Source organism: Otolemur garnettii, unplaced genomic scaffold, assembly GCF_000181295.1.
Source record: "Otolemur garnettii isolate 467f Iridium unplaced genomic scaffold, OtoGar3 scaffold00198, whole genome shotgun sequence".
NCBI lineage: Eukaryota > Metazoa > Chordata > Mammalia > Primates > Galagidae > Otolemur > Otolemur garnettii.
Window position 1 is genome coordinate 2,456,226 of NW_003852593.1, and position 16,387 is coordinate 2,472,612.

The window sequence follows — 16,387 nt, forward strand, 5'->3', positions numbered from 1 at the left end:
CTATCAAAATAAACCTAGCAGTTAGATAAGCAGATTAATCTTAAAATAAATACACCAAATTTTCTCAATTTTTAAGCTTTTTTTCCCATTACGAACATTTCTTAACCCTTTAAAGCCTGCTGTCTTTTTACCATATCCATAAACACCAGCTACGCGATTTCTATTTGCTTGTTTTTGTTTTTCTTGGATCAGACACGCGTATGTTATCCCAAACTGACACTCACAGTGTCCACAAGGAGAGAGGTGGCCCCCAGTTATCTCCTGCCGGGAAGGTGCATGGTCACCATCCCATTAATTGTTCCTTCACACCTGGGATGGGTAGAGACCGAGGGTATTTCTGGGCGCCCCATCCCAGATTCCAAGGCTGGGATATCCTGTCTCAGTGCGCTGGGGGAGAGCGAGTGGTTGTCACCCCACACCACTGAGGACGTCCTCAACCCTGTCCCCTGAGGAATCCCCTCCCCACTGCACAGGGGTGGAGACAGCATTTCCCCCTGCCCTGCTTCGTCTGACTCCCATCCTTGCTGAGAGAGGGAGTCACATCCCGGGGGTAGCAGGTACTCACTGCCTGTTCATGGTTCTTGGCGCTCGGCAGAGAAGAGGGATCTTCAGCTCAGCCTGTGAAAACAAAAGCAAACTCGTGACTGGACCCACATATCACACTTTAATTTGGTGAATGTGCCACCGTGACTTGTTCTTAACATCGGACACAGGTGCTGGTCTGGAGGAAATGATAGAAAGAGACTCTATCCAGGGTGACAATGGGTTTGTTTCTGGATCAGGAAGGGAAGGGACTTTCCCCTGATGTGCTGTCCTCTCTCTGCCAGCATCCATCGCCTCTGCCCCCTGGACCCGGCTTCCCCTGGCACAGTCGGGCGCCTCCCTTGGGCACCAGGCTTGCCAGCACAGGCCTGGTGGCTCTGCTCCACACCAGGGCTGCAGGGGAGGGAAGATTTTCATTCCTGAGTGCAACTTTACTGTGAAATATTTACTGGAAGTGAGATTTATATACCACCCAGCGCGGGGCAGCATCTTATTTGAGCTTTGCGTTCGCCCACGTCGGAGCGATCGTTAGTTTTATTTACCATATAAATTAGCAGTGGGGAAAAAAATAAATTAGCAGTGGAGACACTGAGAGTGTTCAAAGGGCTTTGTATCAATGATCACGCTTAATCTACTCACAGAGCCTGAGAGGCATAAAGGATATTTCCCACTCTCTCAGCTGGGGTTCCAGAAAGAAACAGATGGACCCTCCAACTGGTTAATTTGAGAACAGTTTAATAAAGGTACTATTTAAAAGATGTGGGCAGGGGAGAGGGAATTTACAAAAGATAGCAAAATATGGAGTGTTTGAAATGAAGGGGCTGGAGGAGGTAGGGCTGTGTGGTGTCCTGGTGACGGGAGACAGGGCTGGCTGCAGAGGGGTTGGGGCCCTCAGCTGCGGGACCCTCAGGGGAGGAAACCGCAGGGTGGGATAAAAATTCTCATCTCACGCTTCCTGGGGCTCACAGCTAAATGTGGTACGGCAGAGAGCGTTTTAACAGTGAGAGAGTGAAACCCAGGGAGACTACATCATGTGCCCAAGAACGTCTCTCTGTAGGAAGAGCCCGGGGCCAGATGACCTGGAGACTCAGGTTCCTAACTGGCAGCAGATTGCACCGTACCAAGGCTGAGTTACTGCTAGCTCATGTTGCTGTCTGTCCAGCCATCGTCTGTCTATCCAACTGCTATTTATTGGAGGCTTATTTTGTGCAAATGTTATGCCCAGTGAGACATAGTCCCTGCCCTCAGCAGCTGCTACAACTCAGCCTAGTACTGTTCCTGGGTCCCTCTGTGACAGCTGCTATCACAGTGCCCTGTGAGAGCAGTCACATGGACAGAAAGGACACGATGGGTTCCAACTCTGCTGGGTGAGACTGGGGCATCTGCACGGAGGAGGCGAGGTGTGAGCTGGCCTTGCTCAGCAAGTCTGGGCCTTCCAGGCTCAGAATTAGGGAAGCTGCTTCCCGAAACGGAGAAGCATCGCAGAGGTGTGAAGACTGGCTCCTCCCCAAGGCCTCGTATGTCAGGGTGGCTTGGTGTGACACAGAGGCTGGTGGCTTGGATGTGATGGGACATGGAAAAGAATTTGGGGACCTCCCTTGGACGACGGCTGTCACGAATCACATACTTCAGGGGATGGGGCTTGGATGTGGACTGTGTGGTCTTGACGCACACCAGCAGGAACATTGCTAGAGAACTTGACCTGAACGTGAGGTCCTCCGACACCTGTGACTCCTCATACCAGGCCGTCCCCTCATCTTATGCTTGCAGGTCAACAATAACAGCAGGAGGTAGGGAGGCATGGGTGTCTGGTTCACAGCTTCATTTGGAAGTTTGGGGAAGAGAACTGGAGCCTTTACCAATGTGACAGGAACAACGTGTACCCAGTACTGAACAGTCCTGTGCTGGAAGCCGAGAGGCCTCTGCTCAGTCAGTCCTGGTGCCGTCAGGAGCTGGCTGTGTGATCTCACCTCACGTACAAGTCATTACCTTCTTTATTAACAGTGTGGTCTTAAGTGTCAAATAGGTTGATGTGTGTGAAGCTGTTCTTTAAGATGTGATAAAATACGGGTTTACACTTCCTAGCATAACAAAGCAAAATTTGCAAGTCGCTTTGACGTAAATCATGTCATATTTGGGTATGCAGGGCTACTGGCATTGATTTTTGGATACTCATATTTAGAGGGATTAAATATTTGGTTACTGTCTTATAGGACAGCTCTTCCCTCTCTCTCTTTATAGAGAGGCTACCACTTAAAGAAAGTTGCTAATTCAGCCACTTCACTCCTTTGAAAGCATGCAGTAGTGCTGAAATGGAGTAAAATAAGCCAGTTTCACGTCTGTGTGCCTGGACTTGGCCCCTCTCGTAAACAGAGTGAGGGTACCACGGAGGCAGGGCAGACCCCTGGAGGCACACGGCACTGGGGTCTCTGGTCCTTGATTTCTGCACCTCAGGAGTGAGCAGGTTGAGCTACAGGGATCTCGTCCAGCTCAAAGACTCCATAAAGGTGTTTCATTTACAAAATTTCAGTCCACCAATATTTGGTGACAAAAATGGTTTTAAAAGTTAGAGTATGGGCCAGGCGTGGTGGCTCACGTCTGTAATCCCAGCACTCTGGGAGGCCGAGGTGAGTGGATTGCTTGAGCTCAGGAGTTGGAGACCAGCCTGAGCAAGAGCAAGATGCCATCTCTAGTAAAAATAGAAAAATTAGCCAGTGTAGTGATGGGCACCTGTTGCCCCAGCTACTCAGGAGGCTGAGGCAGGAGGATCATTGGAGCCGAGGAGTTTGAGGTTTCTATACACTACGATGCCATGGCACTATATTTAGGGGAACAGAGTGAGACTGTCTCCAAAAAAAAAAAAGTTCGAGTATGCTATTACATTTCTTATATTTTATTGTCTTTTCCAATAGAGCTTCTTGCAGAACCAAATCACAGAGGACTCTGCCAACTGCTAACACACATTGTTTGCTAAAAGAGCAAACAACATTTCTCGTCCTGACTCAGAGACGTCAAGGAGAAGGTGTCGCAGGGATGGTGGGGCAGGAATCCTTAACCTCCATCTTGTACATACACCTTTGTAAGTCATTTGATCTGTAACATCAGGTTTATTAGATTTATATTTTAAAATTTAAATTAAAACTAAAAAAAAATGAGATTTTATTACCAGCGGTTGAGAGATGTGAACAAATCTATTGTATACAAAGTTTAAATAAAAAATAGTACAAAGAGAGCCCAGACTTTTCTGGAATTTTGTAAAAAGCTAAATTTGGGCCTTTAGTGACCCACATGTAGTGTTGGGGCAGGACAGAGGCCAGCACTCAGCAGGACAAACTCTGCTCTACTCGGAAAGCTGGAGGCCTTCGGACAGCACCTTATCTGATCGTGGTGATTTTGCAAAGGATGTGGTGAGAACAGGGAGCTGCCAGGAAGCCTGTTGTGTCCCCGGGTTTGCGGAAGGTGATACATTACAGAAAAGATCAGGCCCTTCCCTTCCTGAGGTGTGGACATTTTTAAAGAGAAGAGATTGAACATCAATTATCTGTCATGTGTCCCCTGCCCCCTTCTTATTTTATGTAAAACCAAACTGACATTCACAGACGCTAAGTGCCTGGCTTTATGTGCCCTAATATAACTGGCCGGTATTTTAAAGCCACTGGCCCTGGCATCTTTGAGATATGCCTTGAGACAATGTTCACCTGTTCTCAACCTCAGTTTGTTTATAAAATAGGGTAATGCAACAGTACTCTGGTAGGGCTGTTATGGGGATTACATGAGAAAATTAAGGTCTCTAAGACACGAGGAAATAGTGAACTGAGATGAACTTGAATTTGAAGATTAATTAATTATTATTATTTTGCAGTTTTTGGCTGGGGCTGGATTTGAACCCACCACCTCAGGTATATGGGGCTGGTGCCCTACTCCTTTGAGCCACAGGCACTGCCTTTGAAGATTAATTGAATGCCTTAGATCACATCTAGGTGCCAGTCGCTAGATAGGAGAGGTGCTTCCCGGTGCTCATAACCCAGGTGGCATGACAAGAAGTTCCTATCTGTCTGCCCCTTGGAACAACCTGGAGCTTTCAAACATGCAGCTCCCCCTAAAATTTAATTCAGTTGTTTTGGCAAAAAACCCAGGTAAGGATATTGTTTTAACAGCCCCAAGTATTTTAACAGGCAGAGGGGAGTGGACAGAAGAGACACAGAGGAAGGTCTCCAGCCTCATAGCACTTGTCTTTTCCTTTTAGAATCTGTGAATGTAACAGAGTAAAATTAAAGGTGTGTCTGTAAAATACGGAGGAACCTCATTCAGGTGTCACTGGAGCACAGAGGAGACGCACCCGGAGGGATCCAGGCGGCTTCCAGCCAGCTCCCCTGAGACGCCGCCCTGACCCCAGCCTGGGGCTTGATAACAGAGCCCCCAGCCCTGCAAGTCTTTTTCCAGGGGGCTTCAAGTTCCGTCCAGTGTAAAAGAACAAACCACATTTCTTGCCCTGACGGGGAGGAGTCCAGGAGAAGGTGGAGCCGCCCGACTGTGGGCCGGGGCTGGGTGGGGGTCGGGCCTCCTCGTTCTGGGTACACTCAGTTTCTGTAAGAACTGGGGCATTTATTTCAGTTTCTCTTCCTGCTGAGCCGCAGAAATAAAGCCCATGCTTGGCTTCTGCTGTCAAGAGAAGGGACACGGAGGTACCATCTGTCAGTCCTGCAGTGGGACCCAGAGTCACAGGGCACTTGGCAGAAGTGACGCTGATATGTCCAGGGTTGACCCTGTCTGGGGGACCCGTGTGAAGCCCTTCACAGTCCCCAGAGGGGAGGCCTCATGCTGCCGCCGGGGGGCGCTGGCTGGTGGAGCCACACAGAGGTGCAGAGGCAGTTGGCTCCTGTGGGGGTCCCCAAGGAGAGGCTGCCTGTCTTCATAATGGCTATTCATTTCTCCAGAAAGGGGCACCATCATTGCACAAAGCATCATATGCCAACAACATCTAACGCCATATGCCCCCCCCCCCCGCCCCGGGCACTACAATTGCCTGAGTGTGCACCAAGCTCTAAACCAAGGGTGTCCAACCTGTGGTCCAGGGGCCACATGCTGATTTTGTGAGACTTTTTCTTTTTTTGCTTTTCTGAGGTGTTGGATATCACGGGACACGTGTGCAGATCTTTTCACTGCCCATCAGCTTTCGTTAGTGCTTGTGTGTACGACCTGTGGCCCAAGAGAACTCTTCTTGTTCTAATGTACTACAGAGGAAAAGAAAAGGTTGGACGCCCACGCCTGCTTCCTAAACCCTAGCCAGAACGTGCCCATAATTCATTTATTTGCTGTTGTAAATCTATGCTGTCATGTAGCTTTGATGGGATTACAGACCCACTCTGATCTGGAGCTCCTGGGGGATCCCAAATGAACCCCAGTTTTGGAAACACTGCCTTCCTCCGGCTGCCTCCCCCCAGGGCTGACTTTGGCCTCCTGCAGGGAGAGGAGGGCAGCGTCAGGGAAAGCTCCAGCATCCACTTTCCCCAAACAGTCCCAGAGGGTTTTCGAAATTTCAGCTTAAGATGAGGGTGTAGAGATGATTAGGTTACAATTAGGGTGTATTCGGTTTGCATTTGTTAGGTAGAGTCCGAGTTGTGGTCGTGCCCCACACCCAGGAGCTGTGCCATGTCCCCTGCGACTTGAGAACATACCTGACCCCCACTTCCCTCTCACTTGAGTTTTGAAGGCGATGGTCCCAGTGGTTACGTTTGATAATTAGCTCATTAAGCGCTTTGTGGGTGAGAAAATCGTTTTGAAAGATAATGGACGTGATGGTTGGAGAAGGCGTAAATATGTCAGAAAACTAAAATAAAGGCAAGGTTCTGTGGAGGGAAGCTTGCTGGAGATTTCCAAATGACAGACGCAAAGCTGGGATGGTGCCTCTGCTCTGGGCGCCGCCCGGGCGTGGAGGGAGTTGTGTCAGGAGGCCCAGACTGGTTCTGTAAACACACAGGATTTTCATGTGGATCCTAACCCAACAATGATTAAAACCCTTATGATGTCATAACCAGTTTAAACAATTGAAAATGTGAAATGCAACACATGGTGTTTCCCCCGTTGTCCTTGAGGACTCCTGTTTTCCCTGGGGGATTCACCAGCCTACCAAACCCAGTTTGCAAAGAGGCCTTTTACCGTAAATATTGCCGCTGCCTTTCACCTGACCCCAAATTAATCTTTCATGAAGGAAAAAGAGTGCTTTTAGAGGAAAGAATTTTTTTTCCTCCCAAACATTTCTCACTTATTCCTGGAAGATAACGCTTATGAAAATACTAGCCTCTGTTTATCTCAGGGTTTAAGAAACATCATTCTATTAATGACAGCGTCCCTGGCCAGATACAGAAAATGAACACACGCAAGCTATAAATTGCTGATGAGAATCTTTGAATCAGGCAAGATGGAGCCGTTCAGCCAAAACTGGGTCAGGGCTGAAGGATGAGGTCTGAATCGAGGGGTCATGCCTTTTTTCTCGTTAAAATAGAAAAACAGGAAAAGAACCAAATATAAAATCCCCACAACACACATTCGATCTGATTCTCTCTACACAATCACACCCAACATATCCGAAATGACAGATGTTCTGGGAGGTGAGAGAGGAGTAAGGCGTGCATGTTTGGAAAGTGAGCCCAGGAGCGAGTGCACACACAGGCAGGAGCTTTGACTAAATATGTTAAAACTCGGGTGGCGCCTGCGGCTCAAGGAGCACAGGGTGCCAGCCCCATATACTGGAGATGGTGGGTTCAAACCCGACCCCTGCCAAAAACTGCAAAAAAAAGAAAACATGTTAAAACTAGGATTTCTGAGATGTAGCTATTTATTAATTTGGTTATGACTCAGAGTTATATGTAATATAACTTCTTCAATCTTTGCATCAAGAAGGACAAAGTTGTTTTTTTAGAGATGTTCGTATTTGGAGGAAAATATATGCTGATTGTGTTTCTAATTCTATACCCTGGTTGGGTCAATCAGCGGAACTTAGTTAAATAGAACACTTAATTTCATAGTCTTTCCACTGAGCAGAGGCATTCGAAGTCAAATGGGTTATTATTATAGATTTTTGTCTGAGGAGTAAGCGAGACAGCTTTCCAAGTTTTTCGGCTATTACGTAGGGCAGATTTTTAAGAAAAGATTCCACAACTGTCTTGGTTACAAGTAACTCCCCTTAAAGTATCTCCAGGCAACCTGCCTGTGGATTCATTTTTTATTTTCAGTGGTTTTGAAGATAACCATTAACGAACTGATGGGATTCATAGTTTCCAAATGTACGATTCCTGCTGCTGCGTTTGCATTCAAAAGCCCTTTTCTTTTACTCTTCCCTGTCCCGCCCAGAAGGGTCCCCTTCCTTCAGGGGAAAGATACTTTCTCTCAGTTTTATTCCACTGTGGGGTGGTCTGAGCAGACTTTCTCCAGCCTCTCTTTTTCCCACTCGGTTTTCTCACGTTCCTTTCTCTCCTCTGTCCTCCTTCACTTTCCTCCTCCTCTTCCCCTCTTATCTTCTCCCTCTCTGCTCTTATTATTAAAGTGGTTTCACTCTTCAGGTGAAAGGAAACGAACAAACTAGCCCCATAGTCAGAGATCCCGGTTAGACTTTTCAAGCTTCCGTCTGTCGGGCCTCTACGTCCATGTCGCGCTCAGGAGGGAGGGCAGAGTCACAGCGACAGGGGCAGGGGCTTCTAGGTGGGGATTTATCAGATTTATCAGAGAAGACCCAACTGGGACTGAGTCTCCACTGCCTGCTTCATGCATTGGGGGTGGCACTGAAGGCCAAGTTTAGGGAAAAGAGAGGCCCTAAAAAAGCGAATTAAGATGCTGGGATTGCTATGTCTCCACCCACAGGCTGGCCCCGGGGTGAGGACAGGTCCAGCGGGCCCCACCTCCCCGTGGGACTCCTTCTCCAGGCCAGTGGGGAAAGCACTGTCATTCCTTGGCAGTCATTCACTCTAAGCACCTGCTTTAGAAAGCTACAACCTAATTCTAGCCCAAGACTATGGGGAGGGGATGGGGGAGGAGAGGGGAGGGGAGAAGGGCAGCTGGGTGGAGGGAGGGTGACTGGAAAGATCACCTATATGGTCTGTCTAACAAGGGTACAAGTGAATTTTCTAGAACTAGAGTATAAATGTTTTAACACAATAACTAAGTAAATGACACAAAGTCTATGTTAACCAGTTTGATGAAAATATTTCAAATTGTATATGAAAACACTACACTGTACCCCATGTTTGCATTAATGTACACAGCTATCATTTAATTAAAAAAAAAAGAAAGGAAACAAAAGAAGAGTGTGAAGGACACTTAAAATCCAAAGGAGGAACATAAAAGCCCAGGTTAAATATAATTTATGGCAATAATGACACCACTTCCTACCTACCAGAGCCTGTGGAGGGCATTTTGTTTAATTTAGGCTCCACTGTACGGCAGCAGCCCAGATGACCCAGATTTTCAGCGTTGAACAATTCTGTCATTTTGTTTGGGGAGAGTCTTCTTCCTCCTCTGGGTCTGTCTAGTCACGCGAGGAGGGGCCTATGAGATCGGTGCAGCCTGGACAGCTTCAAGGGTGTTTGGAACTTTGCTCCTGAATTAAACTTCCTCAGGGTAATTAACCATCTCTCCACCTCTCCCTGGACTCAGGACCACTCGGCCAGCACCAGGCCGGTGATCCTTGACACCCACGTGCCCCGCTGAGCTGAGCGAGCTGTGCGACCTGAGCCTGCATTCTCTAATCTGGACATGGGGAGGTGGTGCTCGTCCCTCTTTGTCAGGGGACTTTTCTGAAGACCAGAGGAGATGCTGAGAGGGCAGGTGCTTTGTCAACCACACCTGTTCTGGGGTTGAATTCAGCAGCTCATTACGGAGCCATTTGTACAGATCCATGCAGAACCCGGGATCTGAAATTGGCGAGGAAATGGTTCTAAAGGAATTTCCACCATTTTTCATTAACTCTTAATGTTTTTAGAGGACACATTTGAGGAGTTGTGAAATATCAGAAAGGCTTTGACAGGTGAATGGCAAAACTAAATGAGACTAGGAGGAGGTTAGTTCTCCATCCCCATTTCAACACAGAACTTCTTCAGGTCAAAATTCTTAAGAAGGGACACAGGGCCAAGGATCCAGTGGCCTGTAGAACAGATAAAATAAACCCGTGACAACGGTGCCAACAACGATGACGGCCACCACCACGTTCTCCACAGTTAATAACTGCTGGGCACCATCACATGTGGTTTCCGTGTACTGAGCCTCATCTCTCACCAGGCATTTGAAGAGCACGTATTTTAATTTCTTTTAAAGGACAATGAGAGGTTCTGAGACGTGAAATGTCTTTTTTGCCTACAGCCACAATGCTGAGAAGGATCAGTCCAGGATGCCCATTTCTCAAAGACTGGACAGGGTGGGGCAGTGGGCAAGCTGGACACAGAACAGGGGTCCGGGGTGGGCAGGGTGTGGAGGTGTCCTGTGTGTGCTGGCAGAGAGGGGGAGCAGGTCATGAGGGAGGGTGGCCTGCTCTGCAAATATCTACAAGTGGGTATGGGGCCGACTGGCTCCCAGGTGCCCACTGAGCTCCGCGAATTCAGCTGCTGCAATGTCAGGGCTCTGCCTCAGTGCTCAGCAAGCTCCCTCCTGACAGCAAGTCAGTTTCCTGCCTGTGTTTGCCTCCTGGAAGGGAACATGCTGGTTGCCTGAGCTTACCTCTCGTGTATACTGGGACAAGATCATGAAAGGGGGTCCATAGGCTGGAATGCCAGAGTGGGGTGACTCCCTGAGTGCCACCAGCACCGACTGCCCGGATGACCTTGGCCTTCCACACCTGCCAGCCTAGTGATGGAATGCAGCTCTGTAGCACTCCCCAAGGTACAAGGCCCTCAGAGGTGGAGCCTGGGGCGTTAGCCAGCTCTCATCTTTATCTCACACTAAATTCAACAGATAACCTGCCACAATTAAAGGGTTATGAAGTAAACACATGGCTATTGACTTTGTGTTTGTCCACTCTCTTGGCTCACATCAGCTCACCTGGCAAAGCACAGCTCTGCTCAAACAGAGGGTGTGCTGTCTCATGCACAGGTGTCTGGTGTCTGTTGCAATGAGCACCAACAATGAAATTAAAACAAACCCACATACCTATTTTACTTATACTCATGGTACCCCTGGGGTTCCTAAAATACTGCTGGCTAGTTTGAAGGCAAATGGTGACTGTCACTGCGGTATTGACATCAGGGTACTGCTGAGCACCCTGAGAAGGGCAAGGACTGGGGACTCGGGCAGACCTGGGTCTCTTTTCTGCCTCCGCTCCCATTCACTGTGTGGGACGCATCGGGTCTGAGCCTCAGCATCCTCTCTATAGAGTAGGAACAAGCACAGCTGCTATGAGGACGAGAAACAGCCAGTAGTTGTTGCCCATGGTAGGCACTCAAATGCAATCCACAAGTCATTTGCTGTTCGGGGCGGGGGGCTGGTTAAAATTAAGCAGAATAATGCCAATGATAATTCCCACAGCATTCCCCTCACAAAAGTAACAGAGGTAGAAAACACCAGAACACAGTCCTGTGATAGCTTTTACACAATTCTATGTTTTGTGGTTTGTGGTTATTTTTTCTTTATCAAGTTGCTGATAATTTAACCTGATGCTTCTCAGTCTAATTGGTAACATACTTTGCAAACTCACAGGCCAGTTTGGTTCTATCTGTTCGTAATATTAAATATAATTTAGATTCAAGTACTCATCTCTCTGTTTAATAATTTAGCCCCTTTGAACATTAAATGTCTGTCTCATGCGTGGAGGGGTACAGATAGCCTGGAAGAACTTTCCAGAACTCAGATATTGGTAGATACTTGTGATGGTGGATGCTTTACGGAGTAGGATGCAGAAAAGGAAACTTCCAGACCCAGCTCTGCTGCTCCCTGCGTGACTGGGGCACAGCGCTGATCGGCCGCCCTTCACTCACTCACTCACTATTTGCGCCTTCACTCTGATTCCCGCAGCAACCCTCAAAATACACGTCCTACCCAGCTTCAAATCACACACAAACAGGAGCCAAGGGAACATCAAAGTTAAGCCACTTACCCAAAGACACACAGCAGAGTCACACGCTGGGTTCACATCCAGGTCTGACTAATCTCAAAGCCCTGTTTTGTCCTCGTCAACTTCTCTGAGCATTGGCTTCAACATCTTCTGAACGTCTCACCTATGCCCTGCCTACTTCAGTAAGTTGTTAAGATCATTAAACAAGGACATACACATTCGTAGGCCTTGCAGACTGTGCCGGGCATATCACTATTGTCTAATAAGATTGTTGAAAGTCAATACTCAGAGATTTATGTGCATTTATAAATTCCATGGTGATTACGAGTAAGTTTTGTGAACAAGGTCAAAGCTGATTTGGGGGGAGGAAAGGAAGAGAATGGAGAAAGAAGCTAGCATTTATTGAATGCCTAGAAAGTGTTAAAGAAACACTGTATATATATATTTTTGAGACAGAGTCTCACTCGGTCACCCTGGGTAGAGTGCTGTGGCATCACAGCTCATAGCAACCTCAGACTCTTGGGGTTAAACGATTCTCTTGCCTCAGCCTCCAAGTAGCTGGGACTACAGTTGCCTGCCACAACACTCGGCTATTTTTGTTGTTGTTGTTGTTTTTGCAGTTGTCATTGTTATGGGTTCAAACCCCTCAGCCTTGGTGTATGTGGCCAGCGCCCTAACCACCGAGCCCGTATTTCATTTAATATAATATCACATTATATTGGAGGCCAAATAATTGTCACTACAAGCCTGATGTGATCTTGCTCCATTACAAAGACGTGGGAACTGCGGACCAGGGATGAAGTATCACATTAGGATCCAGACCAACTCAAGTAGCATCAAATCCTCCAGTCTTTCCAAGAAAGCCCTGACTCAGGCACAGCGACCAGGAAACAGAATCCCCTGGGGTTAAGGCCAGAGCTGACCCAATGGCACAGAAAATTATGAGCTTTGGTTTTGAAATGGTCTTGTTCATGGAGTCTTCTGGGAGGACTCCATGGAGAGAGGAGAGAAATGCCACCATTAAGATGGACAGGATCAAAGGCCACCCAGTGGACTCAAGCATGAGCTCTGTGAAGCTGCAAACACACACAGCTCACCATTCGGGTCAGTCAGTCTCAGGCAAAAATCAGCTTAGTTTTGAATTCTGTGACCGATGTTAGTGATGGACAACCTTGGACACATTACTTAGACCACGAAGCTCCTCCAGTGTAAACCAAGGGAAGTAAGACTTAACTCTCGAGACTGTGTGTGAGGATTAAGTTAATGCACATAGACCAACTGGCAAGAAGCAAAATTAAATAAACGGCCAGTTGCCCTTTCTGCCTCTTGAGGGCACATTTTATCTTAAGATTCTCAGAAGATTTAAATTTAATGCATAAAATGATTAAAAACTCTAGAGGAAAGTGTGGGCGAACCTCTTAATGATATCAGCTCTGGGAAAGGTTTTATGAAGAAGAAGATACCATTGGCAAGTGTAGCAACAACAAAAATAAATAAATAAGTCCTGATCAAGTTAACAAGCTTCCGCACAGCTAAGAACACAATCAGCAAAGCAAACAGTGAAAATATACACAAAAGTGAAAAATATTCTTTGGTTTTGAAACGGTCTTGTTTATGGTCTTGTACGTGTTGCCAATCAGACAAAGGGCTAACAACTGGAATCTCCAAAGAACTCAAGCAAATCAACAAGAAAAGAGAAAACGATCCCATTGATCATTGGGCAAGAGACATCAACAGAACTTTTTCTCAAGAAGACAAATGAATGGTCAACAAACACATGAAAAAAATGCTCATTATCCATAACCATCAGGGAAATACAAATTAAAACCACCTTGAGATCTCACCTAACACCTGTAAGAATAGCTCACATCACGAGGTCCCAAAGCTGCAGAGGCTGGTGTGGGTGCAGAGAAAGGGGCACACGGTTGGTGGGATTGCAAACTAGTACAGCCTTTTTGGGAAGAAGTATGGACAATATCCAAAGAACTAAAAGTCAACCTCTCATTCGATCCTGCAATCCTATTACCTAGGTATCTACCCCGAAGAAAAAAAAATCATAAATGCATAAAGCCATTTGCATTTGAATGTTTATAGCAGTTCAATTCACAATCGCAAAGAAATGAAGTAGGCCAAGTGCCATCATCCCATACATGGATTAATGAACTGTGGTGTATGTGCACCATGGAGTATTACCCAGCCACAAAAAGATGGACACTTTACACTGTTTGTATTTATCTGGGTGGATTTGGAGAACATTCTCCTAAGCGTCTCAAGAATGGAAAAGCAGGCACCCCGAGCACTCAGTACTATGTTGAAAGCAGCACATGAACAACTCCAGGCCCTCAGGAGAGAAAGCGCAATTGCCTTCAAGAACAGGAGAAGAAATCGTACCCTGGGTCATCTCACCCCTGTGAGTACAAGAATGTCTGCAGGACTCCTAATCTATACTCCCTTCGCACCACAGCAGAAAGAAAGCTGTGTTAATTTAGAAAAAGTTAAAAATATATAATATTTCAAAGAGAAGTTAACTTTGACTTGGACCTACTTTGAATTGAAGCTGCCTTTCTGGGGGGCCGTCCTGGTGAAGGTCAGCTGGGAAGGCCAGCAGCCGGCCTGCTCTTGAGATTTTTGTGGCTAATGGTCAGGGAGTGAAGCGCCAGGAAGAAAGGATTGAGAACATTTGATCTGTTGATTTTTTGTGGGTGGGTGTCTCAATCCCTTCTGGCTTTCCTTTCTCCTCTGGTGCTGTGGGAAGTCCCAGCATCCCTGTGGCTGGAAGTCCCAGCATCCCTGTGCCTGGAAGTCCCAGCATCCCTGTGCCTGGAAGTCCCAGCATCCCTGTGGAAGATGCTTTTTGCTTGGGGTGTAGCTCTTTCCTAAAGATCATCACAGCAGCGAGATGACTGTGAGATGCCCGTGAGATGCCCGCAGACGAAGCTGGGCTGCAGTTTACCTGAACATCTTGGACAGCATCATAGGCCCAGGCTGAGATGTCCATCTCTCAGGAGGCCAAGCAGCGTTGCAGAGAGGTCGGAGCTGGTGACCGCGAGGCAGTGGTTTGAATGTTCCCAGCGCCCTGCCTGCTCCTCAGCAGGAAACCTCCTGTCCGGTTTGCTGCCTCGGGTTAGGTTTCCTGTAAGCGCAGCCACAGACCTGGGGGCTCTGACCTGAGGGCAGGCAGGACTTCCGTTTTTGAGTTGCAGTGTGACAGATGAAATCCAGGAGGACAAGCTCTCCCAGCCCACAGAGCGTCCTCAGAGACGCAGGTTGTCCTCACGGCACTTCACAATGACCAGAGCAAATCCAGGAGACTTGGGGCAGCACTGAGCAGGAAGGGGCCTTGCCAGCCTCACCTCCCCTGCATCCTGGGACTTGGGTCTGGGGTCCTGAAGTTGCAGTGGCTCCTTGAGCCCACCTGAGGCTCCTGGACCAAACCCCTCAGCAGTCCAGTCCCGGACAGAACTTGCAGACTGCTGCATCTATTGCTAGTTGTGTGACCTTGGGCACATTCCACTATATTTTTAAGTAGTTTGAGTAGTATTCTGTTTATATTCTAGAAACATTTAAAAAAAATTGAACAATAGTTGAAGATAGTAATATTTCTTTAATTGAGGAAACGTATTTCTTCAATTGTGATTAAGGGATAACAATACTTAGATTTTACAAACATTCTGATAAATGAAGAACAAAAAAATAAAGGCATACTACCAATGGTTCGGGCACATCTTAGGTGTGCAACATATTTTAATTTCTTTCTGCCTTCACCTCGGCCCATTTAAACTGGCCTTGCAGAGCACCTGCTGGGTCCTTAGTCCTCTGGTTTCACGTAAATTTATGTTGAATTCCACAATAAACTACAACATTATTTAAAATACATTTAAATGTGTTAATTTATATTTCTGGGGTAAATAATTCTGGCTTTGACTTACACACACCCCAGAGCTGGCACATTATACGTGATCACTGAATACTAATTGTGTAAGGTGCCGTGCTAAGCAACTCCCAAGCATTATCCTACTTAATCTTCCTAATAACCATGAGAAGAAAATGCGTTTAATCCCATTTTGTCACTGTGAAAACTGAAGCTTAGAGGGGTTCAAATGGTTTACCCACTTTATTAATGAGCTTTTGCTGCATTAGGGGCTCAGAGCAGTAACCACTGCATGTAGTCACTGTTGTGTGTGCCTCCTGCTCAGTCACTTTGGTCTGGACCTGTACTAATTTTCTGGGGTTTTCAGGACAAAGTAGCACACAATGGACCAAAACAGCAGAAACATACTGTCTGGCAGTTCTGGACACGAGCAGTCTGAGATCACAGGGTTGGCAGGGTTGATCCCTTCAGAGGGCTAGGTGGGGGCTCTTCCCAGGGCCCCTCTCTTTGGCATGACGGTGGCCGTCTTCCTTCTCACGTGGCATCCTCCCTGTGGCCATGTCCACTTTTCTCCTTCTCACACAGGATTTTAGCTCACCCTCACAAGCAAATTTCAACTCTATTATGTCTGTAAAGAGCCAATCTCCAAATGGGGCAGAAGCTGGGAGCGCTGAGGGATGGGGCTCTGACATTTGAATTTGGGGGTGAGCTGGGTCAGCCCATAGTAGGACTGGTCACTGGTCAGGCAGCTGTAGGATGCAGGATGGTCACACCTGCATGTCTGTGGGCTGGCAAAGGGTCAGCCAGGTGCCTCCTTCCTCCTCCTAGTGGCTTCTCTTCACCCCACAGGGCAGTGTGGCCCATTAACAGAGTGGGTTTGAGCCTCCCATGCAGCACGAGACGGGAACCCCAACCCTCGAGCCCTTCTGAGTCTC

General features: G+C 47.3%; 1 protein-coding gene across 1 annotated transcript in view; it reads right to left on the bottom strand.

The window, feature by feature from the left end:
• Positions 1-14,551, bottom strand: part of CLNK (cytokine dependent hematopoietic cell linker) — a 114,166-nt gene extending 99,615 nt beyond the window's left edge. The window contains exons 1-2 of the mRNA XM_023507705.1: positions 14,535-14,551; positions 566-618 (exon numbers count right to left, since the gene is read on the bottom strand). Of these exons, the coding sequence (XP_023363473.1) occupies positions 566-576 (11 nt within the window). The 5' untranslated portion in view covers positions 577-618; positions 14,535-14,551. The remainder of the gene's footprint in view (positions 1-565; positions 619-14,534) is intronic.
• Positions 14,552-16,387: the final 1,836 nt, after the last annotated feature.